The sequence below is a fragment of the Paroedura picta genome, chromosome 7 (genome assembly GCF_049243985.1).
Source record: "Paroedura picta isolate Pp20150507F chromosome 7, Ppicta_v3.0, whole genome shotgun sequence".
Taxonomy (NCBI): Eukaryota; Metazoa; Chordata; class Lepidosauria; order Squamata; family Gekkonidae; genus Paroedura; species Paroedura picta.
Genome location: NC_135375.1, coordinates 70,821,116 through 70,847,771, shown reverse-complemented (window position 1 = coordinate 70,847,771; position 26,656 = coordinate 70,821,116). Strand labels below are relative to the sequence as shown.

The 26,656-nt window shown below is 42.7% G+C and overlaps 1 protein-coding gene across 6 annotated transcripts in view; it reads right to left on the bottom strand.

Annotated features, from left to right (window-relative positions):
• TRPM3 (transient receptor potential cation channel subfamily M member 3) overlaps positions 1-26,656 on the bottom strand; it is a 427,187-nt gene that overhangs the window by 389,229 nt on the left and 11,302 nt on the right. For 5 of the 6 annotated variants that reach the window (XM_077344811.1, XM_077344812.1, XM_077344814.1 and 2 more), the window contains exon 2: positions 822-1,028. The exons of the other annotated variant lie outside the window; for it this stretch is intronic. In XM_077344811.1, the coding sequence (XP_077200926.1) occupies positions 822-1,028 (207 nt within the window). The remainder of the gene's footprint in view (positions 1-821; positions 1,029-26,656) is intronic. 6 annotated transcript variants of the gene reach the window in all.

The window sequence follows — 26,656 nt, the reverse complement described above, 5'->3', positions numbered from 1 at the left end:
ACCACCTACCAAGGAAGCCTGTTCCACTGAGAAACCACTCTGATTGTCAGGAACTTTTTCCTGATGTTTAGACAGAATTTCTTTTGAATTAATTTCATCCCATTGGTTCTGGCCCATCCCTCTGGGGCAAGAGAGAACAATTCTGTTCCATCCTCTATATGGCACCCTTTTAAATATTTGATGGTTATCAAATCCCCTCTCAAATCGCCTCCTCTCTAGGCTAAACAGACCAAGCTCCCCCAACCTTTCTTCATACGTCTTGGTCTCCAAACCCCTCACCATCTTTGTTGCCCTCCTCTGGACACGCTCCAGTTTGTCTACATCCCTCTTCAACTGGGGTGCCCAAAACTGAACACAGTACTCCAAGTGAGGCCAAACCAGAGCGGAGTACAGGAGCTCTAGTCTACGTCAATAAGGATAGAGGTATGTTGATGTATCCTTCCTGCTACTGAATTCTGCACAAATTCAAGTAAGTACCACCATTTCACCCAAAACACCTTTAAACAACTAAACTAGTTATGAAGATAGAAACCCAGCTCCCCCCACCCCTACCGGGGAGGGCTTTCCAGTGTTTTGCAGAGACTGCCACATGTATGATTATCTACTCACTGAGCAGGAATCATGAATTTATGTTTGATTAATATACTTATTGTCTCTTGATATCTATATAATAGCAAATTGTGGACCCCATCTGTGGATATATCTGCATATTGGAGCCATATTAACACAACAGATTTTCCTGCAAGCATGAGGAGTCCTCAGGTTTGCAGAAAAATCTGAAATCATAACAAAAATATATAACACCCCCCTCAATGACTTACCTTGATTCTGCGGTGACCATTGGCAGCTGCTCCAGCCGCAGCAGTGGACACTGGAACTGCTCCAGGCCCAGCTGCAGCGGAGGTGGATGACAGAAGCCATTCTAGACCTGGCTGCAGTGGCGGCAGCCAACGAGAGCCATTCCAGACACGGCCACAGTAGCGATGGCCATTGGGAGGCACTCCAGGTACTGATGACTGATGAAGGTTCTAGGGAGAAGAATATAAAACGTCTTCTCCTCAGTCCTTTATATATTAAGTGTTGTTTATGCTGTTGCTCTAGAGGCTGTTCTTGTGAATGCACTCAGTTATGCTATGGTTTGTTATGCAGGCATAAGTAAAACATTCAAGATTGTTTGTCAGCCCTGGTTTCATAATGTCTGTCTAGTCTGTTTCATCTCTCAGCAGGGAACATGTTCTCCCAATATTGGCATCTTTGGTCAGGAACATGCTAGGGTTAGTACTGTTCAAGTTTGGTTTGTGACTTCCAGTATCATAACAAATTGCAATTAGTAACTACACTTAGGAACTGTAGTTTCTTGGTTCCAATCTACAGAACATGATGTCAGAATATAGCCTGAGAGTTTCTGTAATGGATATAAAACAAATAATCTCCTTTCCAGATTACAAAGAGTTGGTCATTTGATATTTATCGTCAACTTTGTATGGGGAATGATAGTCTATGTAAAGCTGATTCTGGGTCACATTTAATACAGCCTGATATTCAAGTCTTCTGATTTTAACTACATTAGCGTGTACACTATATCTTTTAAATTTTATCTGTTCGACCTTTGAGGCATTCTCACTATCAGTACATATAATACCAAACAAGTCCTAAGTCTTAGTCTAGTTGTCCAACTAGCTTTAATGTTTTAGGAGATTCAAACAATGATAGATTTGTCTTGGATACATTCATTTATATTTTGATGATTTATGGTTGTTCAAAAGAAGTCAATTTGAAAGGACATCTGAGAAAGCAATCGTCACACATCAGAAAGTTCACAAGTTCACATATCTTTAAAATATAAAAATGGCACAAGGAACTTTTGACAAAGAGGTAAGACTCAATTTGACAAGCAGTACAATTCTACGTAGAGTTACTGAATACTAAGCTTGCAAGAGGGCATTATGTGCTGGAATAAGATAAGAGCCCAAACCCCAGGGAGTCTGATTGCACATTGGACTCCCTGCCAACAGGCTCTATCCCATGAAAACCCAGAGCTGTGACAATTTTTGAACAAAACATCCACCTCAAAGCCTTGAACAATTCTGTATACAACAACATAGGGTGGGCGGGAGGGAAGCAGCTCCCATGGCATCTTTTGTGAAGAGGGCAAGACCCACGCACATGGTGATTTAAATAGCTGCAACGGGTCCCACCCTGCTTTTACACTGTGCGTGCTGCATTCTGGCAGCATGCACACAAGAGGGATTCTGGGTAGTCACCTCTCCCTCCCAGCAAGCCCTCTGCTGCGTCAATGTTCAGCCAAGGTAAGTCTCAGCCAGGTTTTTGACTTGTAGGAGGCCATTATGTGTTGGAATAAAATGCGACACCAATGTTGGAATAAACAAGGACACAGCTTTATTTACCTCCCCATGGGAGGATTGGCACAGCATGGGAGAGGGAGCCTGACCTAGCAGTCAGCAGACTGCACCAAGAACCCATGGAGTCCAGAGGTGCCCTGGGGACCCACACCATTCCCAGCCAGGAGAGCAGATCCCCTTGCCTACTGAAGTCTATCACTAAGGGAAACGACCTCTGTGCAGGGAGGCCACCATGTGTCAACCTAATTTCACTCATGGTGATTTAAATAGATGTCACAGGCCTTGCCCTGCCCTTAACGCTGTGTACACTATGTTCTGACAGCATGCACACTAGAGGGCCTCTGGGTGGTCACCTCTCTTTCCCAGCAAGTCCTCTGCACATCAATGTTCAGCCAAGATATGTCTCAGCTGGATTTTTGATTTCAATGGTCTTCAACTGGAGTGATTATGTATATGAGATTGCATTGTCAATGTAATTAAATAGTACTTTACGTTGTTGTTGTTGTTAGGTGTGAAGTCATGTCCGACCCATTGCAACCCCATGGACAATGATCCTCCAGGCCTTCCTGTCCTCTACCATTCCCCAGAGTCCATTTAAGTTTGCACCAACTGCTTCAGTGACTCCATCCAGCCACCTCACTCTCTGTCATCCATATTACTGCTTCCTTACTGCTTTACTGCTAATTTCACCTACCCTTAAGAGAGTGACTCCAGAAATTGTATTTATCACCAAAACAAAAACTTTACTGCATCCGAAAAGTAAATTTAATTCGCTTTTCAATAAAACAAAGAAATTTTATTCAGACAACTATTTTAGGTGTCATGTTTTGAACAGCCAAGTTGCCAAACTTTTACTATATTTTTATGAGTTGAACCAAAGCATATTCCCTATAAATACACCATTAGGGGTTTGCTCAGATTAAACTACTATTTTATTTAGCCACCTACGGGGCTTGGCTCCAGGGAAGCAATTATTTTGCAGTAACGAGGGATTTCTGCCACACAGACACCCTTTCCGACAGATGTTTTTAACAAGTCTTTTAGCATATCTATGTTACACTGTATAATTTTTTTTAATGTGTGCATGAGTAGGAAGTGTTTGGTTGTATAAAATTTGCAAAAACATTTCAAACATTCAAGCACAAAGAATGTGTAGGTGGTACAAAAATGCTAGCTGAGCATAAGTCAAAACTGTTACACCTTTTTAATGCTATAGTCTTTCCCATTTAAACTCATGTTCTATGGCTTCACTTAATATACTGTATGCATGAAACTTGTTAAGATATTTTTCATGTGATGGCAGTTAGGTTGCTGGGAGTATTTTGTTTTTTATAATTAGTTTTGTTCCCCAATAGACTTGCTAGTGTACAAGAAATTAATGAAACTGTTTATAAACAACTATATTGAAAATAAAAGTGGATGAACCTTCCTGAGCGAATAGAAACTTAAGTATGAAAAACAAATAGTGTTAATTACAGGTGACATTTTTTGCACATCATACTTGTTATACTTATCTATTTCTTATTATTATACATTTTAATTGTGGTCTTACATTACTATAGGAACAATCTGCCACTGTCAATCTGAGTATACTATACTGACATTGCTAGACCAAATAAATCAGATCTTTTCATGTGCAAGGCAAATGTAGTTGGCTTTGTGTGGGAATAAGGAAATGCACATATTTTCCAGCTTTGATGTGCTTGACTGGCGATCCAATTTTTGAGGGTGTGCCTCAAAGTCGTAAAATACATTTTTCCATGTTCATACAAAATGGTAACTAAGTATACTGGAAGGATTGTGAGTGGAACATTCCCATTATACAAGGTTAGAGCACAAAAACCATAATATCTGAACAAGGCTTGAATTGTTCTGTTTGTTGTGGTTGTTTGCAGATAGAAAATGATGTTTGTTCAAGGCAGATGCCCAATCTATGTTGGACTGGCAGAGAGTTTTAAAGATTATGCCCAGTTTACAGCCACAACTCATAGATCACTGAACAAAAGACATTGCTCTGCGCTCTGAATCAGTAGCTGTACCCTTACTCTGAACTGTACAGCCACATTTTCAACTCCTCCTGCTTAAACAAAGTTGATATTTCAGCATATTCAAATATCCTCATGGGTCAGAAAGATAAATGTAGGTGTGGATGTGACTAAATCAGAAAGACACTATAAAACCTGGGCCTCAGATGAAAACATTGGTCTCAGTTGTCCTGAGTACATTTAATTCTATCAGTGCTGGGAGTGTGCACATACAGATTATTGACCATTTATCTGGGGATCATGATTGGTGCTCATCCATGCTATAAAACACTGTTATTTTCTAACATGAAAGATTATACTAAAAATAGGAATAAATCCTCAGGGGTCTTTTACACTCCAGATTCTGCTGGCTGAAACTAATTGCCAGAATAATATTTCAGAATGCAAGTTGGTAAAATATTAATCACAAAAGCAATCGAGAACGATTCATTGAAAAGAAACTGATAAGAAGTTTTCTCTGCTGTCTGTCCTGTTTGATATAGCTTAGAATGCCTGGTCTATGTCAAATTTCTATAGTAAAAAAATATTACTAGAACAGGGGGGAAATTGTAAGGAAAAGGTGCTGTAAAACAACTGAATGAGGCTAGATGTGACTTTTTTTAAAAGAACAGCAGCAAAATAAGACCATGCTTTCAAAAATCTTCATCATTCAAAGTAGTATAGATATAACACAGGAGAAAAAACATGACACTGCTTAAATCACAAGCACAATTTTTATTTGTATTAAACTTGGGTTGTTTAAATTGTACAGCTATCTATAAAAGAGGAACAAAAGAATGGGGATCACTAATGTCACTGTTCCATAAGAAGCAAGAAAGGCTAGAGTAAAGTACATTCTGTACCTTCCCTTGGATTGTCCGTGTTTCTTTGCTAACCTTTTAGAGGATGCTTTAGGGCATTTAATGAGCTCTCCGTTCAATTTGTGTATTTGGTAGGTTTAAGGAACAAAACACTACCTGTAGTCTCTGAAAAGATACAACTAGAAGAATATTTTATTTAATGCTATAAGTTACTTTTGACACAATATTTAACAAAATAGTATTTCTGAATTATTTAGAACTAGTTTCAAAGCCCATTTATAAAAATGGGCTTTGAAAGGGGAGAAAGGGAAGGGGAAGCCACACAGCCCGACCCATGCCCTCACCCTGGGGGGCAGAAGTCGTCCCCGCGGTGATGCGGGGCCAGGCGAGGTGGAACGGGTGCAGCACTCACCGTTAGTAGAGTCCATGGTCAGCAGTGCGGCCTCGAGGCATCAGAAGGCCGGGGCAGGCTGCAGAGGCGGCGGAACAGTGGGTGGGCAGAGTGTGGTTCCCGTGGGGGCAGGCAGAGTCATGGAATCCAGTGGGCACTAGCTGGGGCAGCGTGGGGATGTGGTAAGGCTCTTCCTGGGGCTGGGAGAAGGCCGCCCCCCGCACCCGGGTGAGGCCTGCGGCAGGACGTCCACGATGGTTGCTGATGGACTACCCGGAGCGCTCCTCGGAGGACGGGCCAAGTAGCCAATGGCCAGTTGGCCCTCGATTGCCACTCGGAGGGGCGAATCAGGAGCCGCTTCATGGCTCCTGATTCGCCCCTCCGAGTTTTTATCCCGGACAGGGCCCGCCCTAACTCCTCCCCACTTGCCCTTACTCCTTTATTCCTACTACTCCACAGGACCAATTTAAAGATGTGTAAACACTTATTTATGGTGTAAGTTAGCCAAAATAGTCCAAGTGAGAGATCCAGTGTGACCTAAGAGCTAGGATGATGCACTTGCACTGGAGAGGCCCATATTCAAATCCTTGCTAGAAGAGGAAGAGTCAGGGCCATTCTGCACGAGTTCAAAGTAGCAGAAGGCTTACAAATGGTAAACGCTACTAATTTGCCATTCCGCATGACCTCGCACACAATCTGCAACAGTCCTGCTACACTAGCGCTAAAATCGCTTCGTTGTAGCGATTTCCGGTGAATCCAGGAAAGTGGATTCACCCTCAGAAAATCGCTACACTCCTGCCAGCAACCTGCAACACTAGCGAAAAAGACCTGTGCGCTCTCAGTGTAGTGGCTGCAACAAAGTCCCTCCCCCTGGCTCTCTCCTCCGAACTTCTAGCGAAGCGATCGCCATTTTTTTCCCCCTCAGAGCGAGCGGGGAAAGCAACGAACCAGCGAGGCTTCATTCACCCAGCGAGGCTTCTGCGGCTACAGTCCCTCCACAGAAGTTCTTTAAAGCTCCCCTAAGTCCCCAAGCACAACACAGCCCCCTGTTTGCAAGTTCCTTTTATTTTCGGCCGAAAATTGCACCCGTGCGGGGGGGGATTTTTTTTTCACTCTGGGGAGCATGGTAACGATGAATCGCCAGCTCACACGCCAGCTAGATGGGTCTCTCCGTTGCAACAAATCAACGCATATTCGTTACAATGTGTGTGTGTGTTTTTAAACCTGCGCATAAAGGAAAAGGGGCTTTTCCGGAGCATGATAACAACTGCCCATTGGCTGTTCATTTGATTGATGGCCAGGGGTGGGAACAAGCACAGAAGAAACCGCTTCTTTTCTAGCGATTCCTGCGAGACCGGAAACCTGTGGGGAACGAATGAAACGCTACTGAATTCCACTACAAATTCAGGTATGCAGAACGCCAAGATTCCACTATTTAAAATAGCGTTTCCGCTTTGTGGAACCAATTGGCAACATTGGTCCTTGTGCGGAAAGGCCCACAGTTCTTATATGCCACTTTCTCTACCTGAAGGAGTCTCAAAGCAGCTTACAATCATATTCTTTTTCCTCCCCTCACAACAGACACCCTGTGAGGTAGGTGAGGCTGAGAGAGCCCTGATATTACTGCTCGTCAAAATAGCTTTATCAGTGCTGTGGCGAGCCCAAGGTCACCCAGCTGGCTGCATTTGGGGGAGCACAGAATTAAACCTGGCTCATCAGATTAGAAGTCCGCACTCTACACCAAGCTGGCTAAGAAGTGACTATGTATTCTCCCCAAACCTCTCAGACTAACCTACCTTGTTGTGAGGCTAGAGGGGAAGCAGGAAGAACCATGTATGTGACTCCAAGATCTTGGGAAGAAGAATGGATGGATGGTAGATAATTATCTGGGATATCTCGATACAGGACTACATATGTACTTTATAGGGACCTTTTATTTCAGGCCCAAAATGTATGTTAGGATAACATGATATACAGGGTTATTTGAAGAAAGATATTCTGTGCTGGAGTGACAAATTCTGAAAAAGTGAATATGATATTTTAAATGACATGCTTTATTGACATGGCATACATACATACAGATCAGCCACCCTATCACATTGCAATTATAATCATGGGTAGTGCAGACTGTACTCCAGAGGAATGTAGAGTTACATATGGTACTACTCACAAAGGGGGATGCTGAGTACAGTCCTCCTTTCCAGACATATTGGTTCCTACAATTCCAATTTAATGCTGAAGAATAAAACCAACAACAGGGGAACATCTTGTGGGAATCTGATATGAAGCGAAAGAGTCATTTTCGGTGAGCCAGCCAGAGAATTCTACAATTCTCTGCTCACACAAGCATTCACTTAAGTAGTGTAATGTGGGAGCAACCCACCTGAGATCATGAACAGAAAACTGCACAAATAAGCCAATAGTATAAGATGTTATTTATAGACTAGGGCAAAGCCCATTGTATCCTGGAATACAACGGGCGCTAGAGCTTGGCGGTGGGAAGAAGAAGAGGAGGAGTTGTCCAGTCTTTAAGGGCATGGGGTTGACTGTGTGTGTTGTGTGGGAGGTTGTAGTGGAGTGGTGACAAATGAGGGCATGGGTGTGGAGATATGGGTGTCAAGAACCTATGGTTTGGAATATTCATTGGGTCTGGGAGTGGGTTGTTGTACAGATGAAACAGTAGGCAAAAGAATCTCCACAACAGCATCCAGTTTCGTCTGCACAACAACCCTGTGCAGTAGGCCTCAAATCAGCAGAGAAGCGCAAAGAAGGAATACACATGGCTTGGCTGTTTCTTCCCTCCAGCAGCCAGGCAGGCCAGAGCAATATTTTAAGTGAGAAGGGGCTTTTCTGTGGCCTCCTTGTCAGCCAATTGCATGGCAGAAGGGGAAAGCTTTCCCGCCTCCCCCCAAAGGAAAGCACAAGTACGCCCACAGACTCCCCTGCATTGCTCTCAGAAACGCCTCCCTCTCCTATGGCAGGGGCTGTTAGAGGCTTCCTTGACAGCAGGCCTGAAGGGAGTGGGGAGGTAGCACACTCACCAGCCACCTGCCAGCTCTGTTAGTGGTCTGAGGCAAAGTGAAGTTATTGGATGTGACAGTTAGGACAGCCCTGGGGTGAAAAGAACTGGTGCGGCCTTTCCAAGCCTCCATTCCCCCCCCCCTTGGCAGCCCTACTGACCTCCTCTCCCAGCGGTGGTCAGGGGCAGACTGGCAACAATTGCCACCCCAGGAGGTCCACATACTTCTGTCTCCATCAGCGTCCAGGGACAAACTGCCTGTGATGTCGCCAGATTGCCCTTGGGTCCTGTCTGGACTTTGGGCTAATTGGGATAGATGCATCATGTCACAATTGGCCCAAAGTCTGGACAGGCCTTGCCCACTCTTCACCCACCTACCCCTTACGCTTATTTTTATACAGCATAAGCTGTTACAGATATCTTTAACTAGCTGGTTGCCAGAACTCAGGTTTGCAGATAATACTTAAACAAAGGTCAAGATCAAATTTCTTATGCCATTAATGTTTCCAGCTGTATTAAGGGAGAGATGGGCAATCATTTCACAGTTTTTATTTTTCATTATTATTTATAGACCGCCACTCATGGACCCTGCTAGCTCACAGCGGTTTACAAGAATTTAAAATAATATAAAATGCAATTACAAAAACTACAATCCAAGATTGGCAGCAAAACCCTGTGTAAAAACCATTCCTCCCTTCCAACTCATACCCGACCAAAGCACATTCAACCCCACACTGCCATCTCAGGGGTGGTTATTCTGTCCAAATAACCAACATATAGGGCCTATACAGGGAGGGACCTGATCTACCTGGCCCAGCCTCAGCCAAATGCCTGACATAAGAGATCTGTCTTACAGGCCCTGTGGAACAGTGATAGCTCTGTCAGGGCCCTCAGCTCTTCCTGGAGCTCATTCCACCAGGTTGGAGTTCCATGAGCGAGACACTTGCCATGTTGGCCAGACGCCCCGGGGCGCTCACAATCACCGACCCCCTTCGGCCCAGTGTCCACAGACTTGACACATAGGTCAACGGGAGGAGGCCGCTCAACCCATCCAAGGCATAATGACAGTTGAACTAAACCGGACGCCTCTGCTCCCCCATCTCCTGCAGCCGTGCCACTCGGAGGAGGCACCTCAAACCCTCCAACAGGTAAGGAGGGCAGTTGATTCATTCACCTCTTGTGAGTCTGGGGCGCCACCCTGGCTTAGTGGCCAGGTGTTCTGGGTACAGGTAGAGTGCTAGTAGCCTAACTTGGCAGAGATGCTAAAGTGCCAGTTGGGCCATCCTCATGTTCTGAGCCTCTATAGATAAAGAGGCATCAAAGTTCACCTCCAAATTCCTGGCAGAAGGTACAGCCATAAGCTGTACCCCCTCTCAGCTGTCCATAAGGAGATAGAGCAGGGTGTCATCTACATACTAGTGACATCCCAGCCCGAAGCTCTGGACCAGCTGGGCAAGAGGGCACATATAGATGTTGAATAATGTGGGGGAGAGTATCACCCTCTGCAGCATCTCGCAAGGAAGCTCAAAGGGGCATGATAACTCCAGCCCTGCTGCCACCCTCTGTGTCCAGTTCTGGAAGAAGGAGAGCAGCCACCTTAAAGCCATCCTCCTAATCTCCATCCCAGCAAGACAGTGTGCTAACAACTCATGGTTGACCACATCAAATGTGGCCAACAGATCTAAAAGCACAAGGATAGCCGAACTGCTGGAGATCATCCATCAAGGCAACTAGTGTGGTCTCCACCCTGTGGCCAGGACAGAAGCCCAACTGGTATGGGTCAAGGACCAAAACTTCCTCCGGGAATGCCAGGAGCTGGTGGCCATCTCAACTACCTTTCCCAGAAAGTGTTTATTTTTATTACCCATCACAGATTTATCATGTATAGACTGTATGTTCAAATATTATGTTGAAGTCTAAAGCCTTTTATATACTTCTATATACTTAGCTCCTTCTCAATGCTATGCCTTCATTGCCAAATGATTTAGATTAGAAAAGTGGCAAATCAATTTTCATCTAGCCTAATTTATATAAAATCAATGTCTAATACAGCTAATGGGCATCATTATTGTAGTACAAAATATAATTGAAAGGTTAATTTTTAAAGGAACAGGAGACACCCTGGAAAATTATTTGAATCCCCCTTTCCCCCCTATATTCAGCCATACAATTATTTCTAACTATTATGGGGAAATAGTCCTCATTAGTAATTGCTATCTACTGTTTCTAAGGCTTAGACTCATTGTACCATTCTCAGGTTAGTGCAGAGCATAAGCAAAATTATTTATACCATAAAGAGAGCTAGAGTGGCATACTTTTGTTGAAGTAAGCCTGGAGAGATGTTTGTTCAGATCCCTGTTTGTCATGAAACTCACAGGGTGACCTTAGGCCAATTGCTTTTTAAAAACACCTCCCAGGGTTGTATTGATGACAAACAGGAGAAGGAGGAAACTGCATGCTCCACCCTCAGTTCTTTGGAAGGATCATGGGATAAAAATATAGAAAGTGATGATGATGGCAATTATCTGTAATTCAGTCCTTGACTTTGGGATGAAGGAGAGGGGCAGCTCAGGGCCCTTTCATAGATCCTGGGTCATCTAGTCCAACCCCTGCACTATGCAGGACACACACAACCCTATTGCTCATCCACTGTAACTTGCAGCCCCCTTGAGCCTTAACAAAATCAGCCTCTCCGTCAGATGGCTACCCAGTCTCTGTTTAAAAATTTCCAAAGATGAAGAACCCGCCACCTCCCGAGGAAGCCTTTTCCACTGAGAAACCGCTCTGTCAGGAACTTCTTCCTGATGTTTAGACGGAATTTCTTTTAAATTAATTTCATCCCATTGGTTCTGGTCTGTCCCTCCAGGAAAAGAGAGAACAACTCTGCTCCATCTTCTTTATGGCAGCCTTTTAAATACTTGAAGATGGTTATCAGATCCCCTCTCAGTTGTCTCCTCTCTAGGCTAAACAGACCAAGCTCCCCCAACCTTTGCTCATACATCTTGGGTCTCAAGCCCCGCCCCCACCATCTTTGTTGCCCTACTCTGGACACACTCCATTTTGTCTACATCCCTCTTCAACTGTGGTGCCCAAAACTGAACACTGAGGCCAAAACTCTGAGGCCGAACTAGAGCAGAGTAAATGCAAATATGTCCAAGAACTAATCCAGAATTACATAAACCTCTAATGTGCTCTCTGAATTTACAAACTGAGTTTGCCATTGTGGAAACCATTTGAAAGCTTTTCATTTGTCACCTCTGAAATGGCAGCTGCCTTTTGAATTGTGGCACACCCAACACTGTTGCTTTGTCTACCCATATTTCCCTGCACTATGCAAAATCAGCAAACACTGATACAACACACAGATGTCACCTAAGGGGCATATAAAAGATTTGTGAGATTAAACAATAAGAAGAACTTGAGCTTTTGTTATCTGCAAAGATGCAGCATAGGAAAGAGCAGCAGGTGGGATGGCTAGAGGCTCACCAGAAATATTGCTGGAAATGTTCTGGCAGCATTGTCCACTCATGTGATCTGATAGAAGTAATTACTACTGAATGACCAACAGTTGCAACTATAATCAGTGCATTAACACAAATCAGTGCATCAGGTCATGCTCAATTACAGAAGTATATTTGCTATGTAGAAATGGTGGTCTATTGTTTAAATGGAAACGTCAATTCCGAGTCCTGAAAAGTTCCGTCATGGTTTAATGCTCCCTAAGCGCATAACTAGTAAATGAAGATTTCACATGGCAAAGAAACATATGTGTGTTCCAGACCCATTACTGGCCAGCTAGTCTGACAGCAGCAACATAAAAGTCCAATTAATAAAATAGTAAATAAATAAAATATTTATACCCTGAAGGTCATCTAGGGTTGCCATTCTTTCTGTTATAGAATAGTACAGACGCACTGGGAAACCAATATGGCAATAAAAAATATCCAAATTGGACTTATATAGAGTCGTCCCTCTTCAGTTTCAGTAATTCTTTTATTCTTATATCACACATGTCCCGACGTGTTTCGCCTACAGCTTTTTCAAGGGACGTTTTTTATATTTAAGGACCAACTTCAACTTATTAAGAAATCTCTTGACAGAGTATAGCTAAGATGGAGGAGCAGATTGCAAGATGGTGCAGAGAACAGAAGCAGATATTCCTTTTCTCGGTAGCCATTCATCAAATTTGGATGGAGGTGATAGAAGTGTGTTTTCCCACATCACTCAAAAACTGACAGAATGGACTAGAAGGGAATAGAAACAATTTGCAGCCCAAGTGCTGATTTGTGGGGAAAGAAGCAGATTCCTTCTCACCCCCCCCCCTCCCCAGCACTCAGCTTGGGCTACAGGGAATAGGAGCAGATCACTGTATTCTTTGCAGCTTATTCTGTCAGCTCTGTATGGAGATGGAAGATGCTATTTATTGCTACTGTCCATCCAAAATTAACATTGGCCTGTAAAGAACAGGCATGATCTGATCCCAATCTTTGTAGCCCAAGCTCTTAATTTGAAGGGAGTGGTAGAAGAAGCAGCTCACTATATACTCTTCAAGTTATTGTGTCACTTATGAGAAGGGGATAAAAGCATTTATTTCATCCCCTGCTTCTATTCTATGCAGCATGAGCTGTCATCATGGGGATGGAGATCCTGCTTCTCCCCAAGTCCATTCCAATTGGCTTGTCTACCCGAACTGACTGTTTGGGGTGGAAGGGAAAAGAGGCCAATCACGACAGGTCTTTCTATCCCAAGCTTCTCCCAATTTCTAATCAGAGAAGCTTGGGAGCAGATAGAGAACAGATGGAGCTGCTCAACTGATGTCAGCTGAGTTTGATTTGGATCTATCCCTCCAGACTTCTCCCTAGGCTGCTTCAAGATGGGGATTCAGCTAGAAGTCTGAGGGGCAGTTGCTCTTCACAACTATTGGAGTTGTTGTTGAACAGATCTGTTGACTAGCTGATCTGTGCTCCGGGCAGTAAAATGCATGAAGTTTTGCTGTCGACACCATGAAATTTGCAACATCCCTAACCTGTAGGCAAGCTGATATGATACAATATATCAAGCTACATGTTTCTTCAGATATCCAAAACCAATTTGACACATTAGATTAATTAATACCTCAATACAAGGTAATACCTCAATACAAGGTTATTTGTGTATTTATCAATCATATCTTTACCTCAATATATCTATTGCTGCAATATTTGCACTTTCTAAGGAGGGAAGATGGCATGGTATAGCCCAATCTCATTAGATTTCAGAAGTTAAGCAGGGCCAGAACGTGGAAGGGAGACCACCAAGAAAGACCATACAAACCATCTTTGATTCTCACTTGTCCTGAAAGCAACTTAATGGCACTTTACGCACAGTCAAGGAGCAAGATTTTTTTAAAGACTTCAGGATTTCCTTCTGAGTTAGGATTAGACAGGTACATTGAAATATATTAATATCCTTCAGTTCCTCAAAATGTTTCACAAGAGGTGCTTATGCTTTCCCAGTTCTGTCATGGCTTTTGTATTCCAAAAATAAATACTGGAATTTTTACTAGTCATTGTAACAATATCAATCAAACAACATGACCAAACAAAAATATTGAAGAAGAGTTAGAAGATGTCTCAAAGCAGCTTACAAACACCTTCCCATCCTCTCCCCATACCCTGTAAGATGGATGGGGCTGAGAGAGCTCTGACAGGACTGTTCTGTGACAATAGTACTATCAGGACTGTGTCTAGTCCAAGATCACACAGCTGACTGCCTGTGGAGGAACAGGGAATCAAACCTAGCTAGACATATTAGAAGCCGCTGCTCTTAACCACCACAGCAAGCTGGCTGATCACTTTTGCCGTGCCACCATTATTCTCTGAAGTTATATTCCCTATTTCCAGACTCTTAGGAGTTCAAGCTTTTACACAATTGGCATACACATTGCAGTGCTTACAAGCATAATTACCTAAAACATCATGGCTATCAACAGTCTAATGAACATTCTGCTTCTTTCCACTTAACTCACTGTCAATCAACATCTCTGATGTTCTGTCCAAGGCAAAACTTGGATGTTTCTGTAGCTTAGAACATTGGCCAAGCTATAGAAAGATCCAGGTCAGTATTCCTTGTAAAAGAAAGTCACATATTTAAACCATACTGTTAATTCTCATTTAATGCTATCCTCCTTTACTGCCTTTCCCTCAGTTATACATCTGTTTGCATATTTTAATTTATCATGTTGCATTTTACAGGCATCCAATCATTTCAATCAAATATATATTTCATTATTAGAATTCTGAATTGTACTGCAGTTAACATTCAGTTTTTTCCTGTGTGACAATAAAAAATAAATTAAACATGGTCTGTGCATTGAAATGGCCTGCTGACTTGTTATGAAATGTTTGAGATTCACCTGGATGACTACAAGCAATGAAATGAAACCCCTGTGCTAGGGAACATGGGACACACCAACCTTTTCCAAATGAAGACTGAGGGCCAGGTAAGGGGGCTCTATAATTGTTTTATTTTGCTTGGCAACCTTGAACCCATACCAGTGTTTGTTTATCTTTTGCCAAAATCCCACTGTTTCCTTTACAGAGTAGGTAGTTTAGATTCCAGGCCAACAACTGCAGGTTTTCAGCTTCCTGCAGTCTTTCTTTTCATTAATGTTACTAACCTCTTTTGTAGCTTTTGGTTCTTTCGACTCATACAGTCTTTTAATGAAACCTCTTAAAACTCTGCTAAGCTTCTTTGAGCATCTCAAACCTGCGCACTATCTTAACTGCTTTATCACTGTGCGAGGAAGAAACAGGTGTCAGACAGAAACAAAATGGAGGGGGAGGAAGAATGTTCACTTCTACCAGAAAAGGGTTGCCAACTCCAGATTGGGAACTTTTTGGAGATTTGGAGGTGGATGGACCTTAATAGAAAAAATTTCATTCTGTTGGTTTGTGAACTAATGATTAGAAGATAAGCTACCTTTTCATTTATACTATATTCATTCAGAATATTCATTACTTGCTACATTTAGGTTTTTAAAAATAAGAACTGTAGATAATATCACTATGTACTCACAGAGCACTGATTTCATGTATTTTAATGAATACGCATTCTGAATTATTTTAACAGTATAAACTTTGATTGTTGTACTCATCATACTTGCATCGAAAATAGTATATGCAAATAATATATGGAAATGACAACTGGAACACATCAAAGGGAAAAGAAAAAAAATATGAAAGAAATGAATACCACATAACTGTGGTGGAAAAATGATCATAAACACCAGTGCACCAAATGCAACAGTTTGAAGAAAGAACACAAAAGTCCATTCAATTGTCAGAAAAGAGAACCCTAAGGAATATTCAGAGAAACATTCAAGAATCTGAGGAAAGAACCCAGAAGGATATTCAAGAATTGTATCAAGAGATATTGGCTGGACTATCAGAAATTAATTTTAGAACTGCAAGAACAATCCCAAGAAATTATAAAAATAAAAAAGAAGCAAGATATAACAATTTAGAAACATTTAGAAAAATAAGATTATTCAATCAAGAATATAAAACAAAACTGAAATCCTGGAAATTTAATGCAGATCTAATAACTTGCATTTTAGAGGAATCCCAGAAGACTTTGGGAGACCAAATTTGTGAGGGCAAAGCTTTTGTGATTTACCTCAACATTCTTTGAAAGTTGAAGAAGACTTTCCTGATATTAACCATTTTTTTTAGAGTGAATTCAAGATTTGCATTCAAGAATAAGCCACCTTGAGATATACTGGTTCAGTTTACCTGTAATAAAACATGAGAAACAAAAGGAGCGGGAGAAAAGCGCAGATCTTTCAGGATTTAACAAGTGTGATAAGAAGAGGAAAGACTTAATTTTTTTAGACAAATTTTCCAAAACAAATAAAATATTGCTGGAAAATATTTTATTTTATTTATTACTTCAATTTATTCCCTTCCACTTTAAACCAGGCTGTCTTATGAGGAGTTACAATTTAAATAATCAGGTTTCCTATAAAATACCATGAAACCATAAGACCATTAATACCATTTGCAATAGAGGTATACTTGCAAAAAGAAGAAAAGTAATCACAGTACAGGAATGAGCCAAGCAAATTAGATGTTCAGTCTAACAAATTAACATTTTAGAAGATATATTTAAAATACATGGTGACAGCAGTTGGAATTACTTATGCTGCAAAATGGAAATTAGACATCCTTCCACATTTAGAAGAGTGGGAAAATAAATTTGCTGAATATGTAGTAATGGCAAAATTAACTGACTACTTGAGAAACAGTCTATTACAAGATTTGAGAGATGGAATGAATATTATGTGTACTATGGTGGCAGGAGACAAACTAAGAATGAGAAGAAATCTAATATTTTTATACAAATGTATAGTAATGGAAGACAAGTAGAATTAAAATCTATTTTAAATGTAATCATGAATACAAAGAGACTCTTCATATGAGATATATAATAGATCTTTAATCTGATAGGCTCTAAAATATTTTTCATCTGGTAGGTTCTAATGAATATGTAGATGTGGCAGAAATCTGCAATACTGAATACATAGTAATGAAGAAACTAATGATGTTTCATAGTAATGAAGAAACTAATGATTAATAGATAAATTATGAAGTCTGAAATTTACATTTAAAACATGGAATATAATTGAAACCCAATAGAAGTAAGAACTAGTATATATTATAGACAATACCTTAAGTATTATAACAAAGTGGATGCAAGGGAAATATTTTGTGTTTTATATTTTTTGTTTATATCTTCAACAAATCCAACTATATTGTATAACACCCCCCTACCCCCAGGGAAGAGGGAGGATTGTAGAATCCTGTCCCAGAACTCTAGAGATTAATCATTTCTTCTGCATAGTGCACATCATCATTACCCTTATAAAATCAGAATCCAGTAGCACCTTTAAGACCAACAAAGATTTATTCAAGATTTATTCAGACTGAGGAAGAGTGCTTGCACTCGAACGTTCATGCCTTGAATAAATCTTTGTCAGTCTACTGGATTCTGATTTTATTGTACTCCTTCAGACCAACATGGCTACTCATTTGAATCTATCATTAGCCTTGTTCTTCCTCTGCATGTTCAATGAGCTCACATTTGTCCTGTGAACAGGGCAAACTGTGTAAGAAGAGCGATGTAATAGATGTGGCAGTTTATGCAGAGCAAGAAAAATACCATAATGACTTTAATAAAAACTTTAAAGTTTCTTTAGGAAAAAGAAGCCAGTATGTTAAAGATAATAGTGGAGCAGTTTTCAAGAAAATCAAGGCAGAAAGCAGTCTTTTAACTAGCAAAAAAGGATTGTTGTTGGAAAGGAAGTAAACATGGACATCTGGAGGACCACAGGTTGACTACCCCCGCTTTAAAGGGCTTTGTTTTCTACTTTTTAAAGTTTCTGATTAAAATAGCAATTTCATCTCATTGGTTCTGGTTCAACCCTTTGGGGCAACAGAAAACAACTCTTCTCCATCCTCTATGTGACAGCCCTTTAAGTACTTCAAGATGGCTGTCTTATCACTTCTTAGTCATCTTCTCTCCAGGCTAAACAGACCAAGCTCTCTTAACCTTTCTTCTTTCATCTTGGTCTCCAAACCCCTCACCATTTTTGTTGCCCTCCTCTAGACATGATCCAGTTTCTCTACATCCTTCTTCAATTGTGGTTCCCAAAACTGAACACACTACTCTGTCAGAATCCTGTTGGTTCTGCCAGGATTGATTGCATGCTTTATGCTCGTTAGCCTAACTGCAGCCATTTTGCCTGTCTTCTGTAATTTTCCAGATTTATGTTATTGTCTGTAGAACAAGGTCAGTTTCTGCACCTGGGGTTGTTTCTTGTTTTGTCTTGAACTTGATTCCACTGTACTGACTGCATCATTGGGGGGGGGGGTCTTTTGGGTCTTATAATACAGTGGTCCCCAACCTTTCTGAGGCTGGGGACCGGCAGGGCATCGGGCCGCGCATGCGCAAATGCGCCATGCGCGGCCGAATCGCGGCCCGGCCCTGATTCCCTCTCCTTGTCCTCCCGCAGTAAGAAGCTTCCCGGGCCGCAAGCTTGCGGCCTGGGAAGTTTTTTACTGCGGGGGGTGGGGTGGGGAGAGGCCCGGCACCGAGCCGCGGCCCACAGGTTGGGGACCACTGTTATAATGTATCATTTGCTCTGTCCTATTCAGAACTGTCTTTGGGCTTTAGCATGAAACAGCTTGAATAAAGTTTTGTTACTTTAAACAGAAGAATTCTTGTTTGCAAGTGAGGTCTTACCAGAGCAGAGTAAAGTGGTAAGCTACAGAATCACACTGCTAGCTCATGTTCAGTGTCTGGTCTATTAAGACCCCTGGATCCTTTTCACACATACTACTGCCAAGATAAGTCTCGCCCGTTCTGTAGTGATGCATATGGCTTTTCCTACCTAAATGCAGAACTTTAAATTTATCACTATTGAAATTCATTTGAGCCCAGTTTTCTAGCCTGTCAAGATTAACTTGTATTCTGATTCTGTCTTCTGGTGTGTTTGCTACCTCTCCCAGTTTGGTGTCATCAGGAAAGCACCCCCTCTATTACTTCATCCAAATCATTTATGAATATGTTGAAGAACACAGGGCGCAGTAAAGATTGGAATCTGCGACATTCCACTCATCACCCCTCTCCAAAAGGATGACAAACCATTAACAAGCACCCTTTGGGTGTGATCTGTCAACCAATTATCAATTTATCTAACAGTAGAAATTCAAGAAACAGGGTCCAGAAAGGACTGCAGACAGAAAACAGGAGAGTGTAAAATTAATATTAAAATTTAATTGAAGACTTTGTGAGTACATTAATAATAAAGAAAAACTGTCCCAGGTAAATTAATACAATTAATTTTCCAGGTAAGTAACTGCAGATAACAAAGGGGTCTAAAATAAACATTTGTAATTAATATCTTCTATTTAATATTTCTGGTAAGGGGTTGGATGAGGAGTTGGTCTCATGGCTTAAGTGCCACTCAGTGCTTACCCGCTCAGGGCAGCTGTCCCGCCCCTGAGTACCTCTTCCTCCATCCAGTTTGTCTGTCCAGCAACTAGCCAATCGCCTTCCATCCACCACCCCTGACCACCCCCTCCTCCTTCCGCTTCTCTCTGAGGCTCAGAGGCTGCAGATCCCTGCCGCATGAGAGCTGCCCCTGCCAGTGAATTCTCTGCAGGCTGCAGCCTTTCCAGGTCCTGGGGGGAGGGAGAGGCCTTCTGCAGAGCTCTTCCACTCCACACGATCTAGCACCTGTTTTATTCCCAAATTCAATGGGCTTTGCCCCTAGTATTTATAGCGAATATAAAATGCCCTTTTTTGTCCTACTCTATATGAATTTAGGCAATTCTTATTTGCCAATGTGAGGAATTTTATCCCATTTTACAGCTCAACTTGGGAGAACTTTGGTAGCTGTCAAATATTTTGAGTAATTATTTATTGTTATTTCATCTCTGCCCTACTTCACCCAGAAAAGCATGCATACCCATAATGTTTTCATTCTTTACTTCATAAAGAGAAGCACATTTGTTCCTTTAGTAAATAATTTTAAACTTTACAGCAAAGTAACAGCTACTTTTATTATGCAACATTCTTTCTTGGTAATTACAATGCTTCTGTGTATATTCTTAGTAATACTCAATTCTTCCGTGTATACTTTTAGGTAATTACATGTATTATGTATTCATTTTAAACTTGTGCTTTATTACAGACTTGACCATGTTCACATTTTATAACATACTATTTGAACAGTTTGAAAAGCTAAAGTCTGATTCTTTTGAGGGTTTACAAATGTAAATATATGTCAAGATAATGAAGGCAGCACCTAGTTGGTATAGCTATGAGATAGATCACTGTTGAATCTTGTGAATAATTTACTATTTTAAGCAGTTGTAATTTTCATCTCTTGTAGCCTTTCTTGTCCCAGTCAAGAACACTATAAGTACTGAGATTTAATTAAAGGTTGTTTATTTTTAAAATCTCAGCAGTTATTTTGTTTCAGATACAGCCTCAAGAGATACTCCAATGGGAATCAATCAGTGAGAATAACATAGAGATTCTGGAAATCCCTTATGATGAAGTGCTTCATCTTTTACAAATAAGCGGTGAAAATTTGGTACCATTTAACCTGTTTCTCAATATTTTTTCATAGGAATTTGTATCATAGTTTCAGGACATGATTGAGTCATTTGTTTAAGGCCAGGGCTCTCTGAAGTATCATAAGAGCAATTATGTGCCTCCTCTTTGTGCTATGCACATCCCAGGTCCATCCCCTGGCATCTCTAATTAAGCAATCTCTAGTAGAAGGTATTGAGAAACTGTTAACAAAGTTGGTGCATCTGCCCTGAATTATTTGAGACAGGGTGGAATACAAATTAAATAAATATTCTTGTCTTGTTGCCCTTAACTCTGTCTTTAGTTTCCAGTATGTGAACTTTTGCTCCCAATGTAGCTTGTAAGCTTTAGGACAGCGTTTTCCCTTTTTCTTATGTCACTGTCTCTGTGTATATGCATATAACATCAAAAATAGTGCAAGTATTAATTTATTGATCAATTGAATTTCTATCCTGCCACTTTCCGCTGACTCGAGATGGGTTACATAAAAAAGGATAAAACCCCCAATTAAACTGATCAGCACTCACCTTAAAACAAACCCAAGAAGGCGGCATAATCCCTCGACTACTTTCCCCCATCCTCATCCTTAGACAGCACCACAGGGTGGATTCACATTATGGTATGCATTGTCTGGGGGAAGGGCTCCTGTTTTTCCTGATCCCAGCCTCAACCAAAGACCTTGCATTTTACAGGCTCTGTGGAACTTATACAGCTCTGTCAGGGCCCTCAGCTCTTCTGGGGGCTCATTCCACCAGCTTGGGGCCAGGACCCGAAAAGCCCAGGTCGAGGCCAGGTGTGCTTCTTTAGGGGCAGGGACCACAAGCAGATTAGCACCTGTACAGCAAAGAGCCTTGTCGGGGGGGGGGGGGGGGGGCATAAGGAGATAAGCAGTCCCTCTGATAGGCAGTGCCCAAGTTGCAGATAGCTCTAAAGGTTAATACCAGCACCTTGAATCTGATCTGGGCTTTGACTGGTAACCAAAGCAGCTGCCTCAGCATAGGCTGGATGTGGGTTCTCCAAGGTATTCCTGTGAGGACTCTAGCAGCTGCATTTTGCATGAGCTGCCATTTCTGGGTCAAAGACAAGGGCAGGCTTGTGTAGAGCAAGTTACAGAAGTGTAATCTAGAAGTGACTGTTGCATGGATCACTGTAGTCAGACTGATTGAGGGCAGGTAGGGTGCTAGTTGCCTCACCTGGTAAAGATGGTAAAATGCCATGCAGGCTACACCTATCACCTGGACCTCAATTGAAAGGGGGAAATCCAAGATCACTCCTGAATTCCTGGCTGAGGGAGCAGTGCCGAGCTGCATCTCAGCCAAGGTGAGTAGATGCAGTTCTTGTCCACCCACCTTTCTGCCCAGCCACAGCACTTCCATCTTGGAGGCATTAAGTTTCAGGTGACTTTGCTCCAACCACCCAGTGACCACTTCCAAGTATCTGGCAAATATATCTGGGGGGAGTCTGGGTGGCCATCCATAAAATAGATAGATCTGGGTGTCATCCACATATTGATGTCAACCCAACCCGTAACTCTAAACCAGTTGTGAAAGAAGACACAAAGATGTTGGAACAGTGTTGGGGAGAATACTGCTATATATCCCTTGGCCCATAATCCTTGGGATCCCTGACCCCCTCTGGGCCCCTCCTTCTAACACCCCCCCTCACATGTTCTGCAAGAAGGAAGAGCCATTTACCTAATGCTTAGCCTAGTCTAAACCTAATTTGTACTAAACCACCCCCTCCCTAACCACCCACCAACCAAAAGGACCCTCCCCCCACCATCCCCTAACTAATACAGAGAAATAATCTAAGCTCCAGGAAGGGAGTCCCCAGATCTCCTTATGGTCTCTCCAGGAACTACCCCTCACCAGGCACCCTAGGCTACCTACAAAAATCCCCCCACTCCCACTGCTCTGCCAGACATACTGGGCATAACTATGATTACTTGGGAGCTTCCAGATCCAACTGCTACCACCAGGTGAATGGAAGGATATAGTGCATGCAGACTATCAGTAGCCATGGTGTCCTGCAATGTGGATTCTCCAGTTTTCATCTAACAGAATCAAGCATTATATCAAAACAACAGAAGCTTCATAAGCAAGGCATCTAAAATTTTAGGCTTGGTCCTGGATCAGGCTCAAGGCTGAAAACTGGTGGTACAAAGAGGGTGCACTGCCTTGCCATAGTGGCTAAGGATGGCAGACATCTCTTTTTTTACAAGGACTGAGCCAGTGCCCAAGACACAGAAAGCCAATGTTGGTTAGGCTAAGAAGGTAGCATCAGAAGCCTAGAACACCAGGGTTGGCTGGCATAGTAGGGGGATGATCTCAGAATAATGTTGTTGTACTGCAGGGAGTACAGGGATAGAATTTACTGATACCACAGTGGGAGTTTTTTTGTGTTTTTTTTTCCAGTGGGCAAGTTCTTTATTCTTCATTTACCATGTTGTGCAGCATTGACCTAGGAATACCTCTAAGTGGGGACACACACACTCCTTGCACCTCAAGTGCCTCATCCTACTTTGGAGATACCAGAACTACCTTTATATCAATAATTGTCCCTACAAGAAGAAGAAGAAGAGTTGGTTCTTATATGCCGCTTTTCCCTGCCCGAAGGAGGCTCAAAGCGGCTTACAGTCGCCTTCCCATTCCTCTCCCCACAACAGACACCCTGTGGGGTGGGCGAGGCTGAGAGAGCGCTGATATCACTGCCCGGTCAGAATAGTTTTATCCGTGCTGTGGCGAGCCCAAGGTCACCCAGCTGGCTGCATGTGGGGGAGTGCAGAATCAAACCTGGCTTGCCAGATTAGAAGTCCACACTCCTAACCACTACACCAAACAATGAAGTGGCACACTCAAGAAAGAAAAGAAACTGACTATCTGTAGGGAACAAAAACATATTTCGGTGCACAGGATAAATTGCAGGGGGAGGGAAGAGTAGCATTTCCATTAATAATAGCAATCCTAAGCACACACACACACCATTGCTGCTATAGTAATATAATGGGAAGCCTTCAAGAAGTGTCAAAAGAGAAGACAGCTGATACCACCGCAATCATTTTTGTAGTGGGTCAACTACTTTCTTCTCTGATTTTTTCACTTTCTCAGTCTGGCAACTGGCATGAGTCTAGAGAGGATTGGGAAATGGGAGAGTACCAATTGGATGGCAGCATGATGTCACTTCCAAGCCAAGTGTCATAATGACAAGATTGTTCCTGCTTGGGAACTGCTGCAGCTGCCTCACCAGCCAAAGCTGTCCTTCCCTGTCACATGTTTAACAAACAGAAGCCCAGTATCTAGGAGGACCCCCACCATCTACAAACCTGCTTTTGTTTTATTTAGAGGAAATGCAACCCCATCCAGAACAGGATATGTCCCCATTTCCAGGTCAGACTTTCACCCCATCCATAGCACTTCCATTTAATTTTCAGCTTCCTGATTCTCAGTCATTTCAAAACTCCCTCCTGACAGCCATTTGTAGTTTCCTCAGCCTCTCTGGGATCTGCTGGACATACAATATAAAGCTCTGTCATCTGCATATTGGTGGCAATTCAGCTCAAATAACTATATGACCTTTCCCACCAACTTCACTTAGACACAAAAAATAAGGAGCATTGCAGACTAAGCACCAGGTCCCCAGTACCAATCACTACAAAATGGTGCTTCCCAGTCTCATTCCTCAAAGATGTCCAGAAGGGTACAGGAAGTACCTGGTTTAGGACTGTTTGTGTTGTTGGAATTCATGTGTCTTTCCCACAGCACAGGTTATGTGCTGGACTATCCAGAAGGTTAAATATCAGAGGGTATACAAGACACAAAATCAACAGCTGAAGCCCCCCCTCCCCCAGCATACCCAGCATGTCACCAGATTTGGCAGAACCAGAGAAACTGGCTCTCTAACTCAGGTGAATCCTGGGACTGTCTTCTTCCCATCCTCCTTACTAAGTGCCCTGTAGTTTACAGCAGGGGTAGTCAACCTGTGGTCCTCCAGATGTTCATGGGCTACAATTCCCATGAGCCTCTGCCAGCGTTTGCTGGCAGGAGCTCATGGGAATTGTAGTTCATTAACAACTGGAGGACCACAGGTTGACTACCCCTGGTTTACAGTGTTCCCCAACCTCCAGGCCGCGAAGCCCTCGGTACCGGGCCATGGCAGGGGGGAGGGAGGTGCGGGCGCTGGTGCACCAGCAGGCGCGCCTCCCCCACCACGGTGCAGTGCCCACTGTGCTGGGAGTGATCGGCTGCTTTGGGGAGAGGTATGGGCGCAAACGCACAGGCGCAGCAGCTCCACGCCTACGCATTTGCGCCCGCCAATGAGTGCCGTGCTAAGGCGGGGGGGAGGTGCAGGCACAAATGTGCGGGTGTGGCAGCTCTTTATGTGTGCTTGGTGATGAGAGCTGCGCTGCAGGGGGGAGGCCTCCTGAGCCCAGGGGCAACTCTCCATCGGCACACCTGGCAGGGAGGACCCTCCTGGTTGCTCCTGGGCCCCGAAAAACCTCACTGCAGCAAGAGGCTTCCCGGGTTCACCTACCTCTCCACCGCCGAAGACAGCCACGATCAGGTAAGCTGCTGGAGGGGGGGGGGGCTTCTCCTTCCCTTCCCACTTCTCCTCTTTCAAAGACCATTTATTTTAAAGCTAGTAATATCATAAAAGGAAAATAATTAACTTTTCTTGTATTTGCTGTGATTGATTACAGAGAAGATAAGAATATAGTGAAGAAAAAAGAATTGTCTTAATACCTACTGAATCAAGGTAAATGAAATTCCTGGGTATTCCTTGGTCTTTTATTTCAGGTCTCTTCTGTTCCTGGAACTTTTCTATCCTAAAATCAACTCTCCTTTTCACATCAATTCAGAGTTGCTCTCTTCTTCCCAAGTCCATCATAGATCTACCAGAAGGCCCTTTCTGTTCTATCTGATGGAAAATCACTAGTCTTAAGACTCAAGAAGGTTCCCTGGTCCCTAGGCTACTATATAGGCTGATGCTCCCCAACCACCAGGCCGCAGCCCGATACCGGGCTGCAGCCAGGGGGGAGGGAGGTGTGGGAACCAGCGCACCAGCAGGCATGCCTCCCTACCCCCCCCTGCAGTGCTCGCTTGCTGCACTGGGAGCAATTGGTCACAGGCACGCTCCTCCCTCTCTCTCCCATTCCCGGGGCCTCCCTCTCTCCCCCCCCCAGGTCACCAGCCTGAAAAAGGATGGGGACCGCTGATATAGACCATAGTGCAACTTTTCATGTGCCTTGTCACTCCACTTGATATTAAAATTGGACCTCACGGCTAGCATTAGGATTACAGAATACAGAAGGAAGCAAAATGCTACCACTCTCGCATATTATTATCTTGCTTGTGTTTGCAACAACTCTGTGGGCAGGATCCAACTGGCTTTTTCACCTCATTACTTTCCTTACTGCAGCCTCCATCCTACATGTCTTTTTCTCATGCATGTCCCATGATATGAGCGCAACCGTTTTGCTGTCACCAAGGGAAAAGCTGGTTGATCTAAACCCATTCTTTGATCCTAGCCAGTATTTTGGACTCTTTGGGATTGACATATTAATCCAATTAGAAATTTTAAATGGAAGTTCTGGAAGTTAGTTGGGTTCTCCCTCCACCCCCAATCAACATCTTTGTATTTATTTAAAACTGTTGTTCCCTGATTTTCATGCATCGTCTTCATGATGCCACTCACTATTTTTTGCATAACCTCCTTTTCTGAGCTATTACCATTCTTTTACATGTCTAAAGCAGAATGGGGGTTTTTTTGCTCTTAGAAGTAGTAGCAAAGATATAGTTTAAGTAATAAGAAAGACGAGTGAAAAAATAAAACTGCTATGGAAAAAAACACAGGCAGCAAAGACATACTGGCACAAAAACCCCTGATGAAAATCAGAAGGAAAA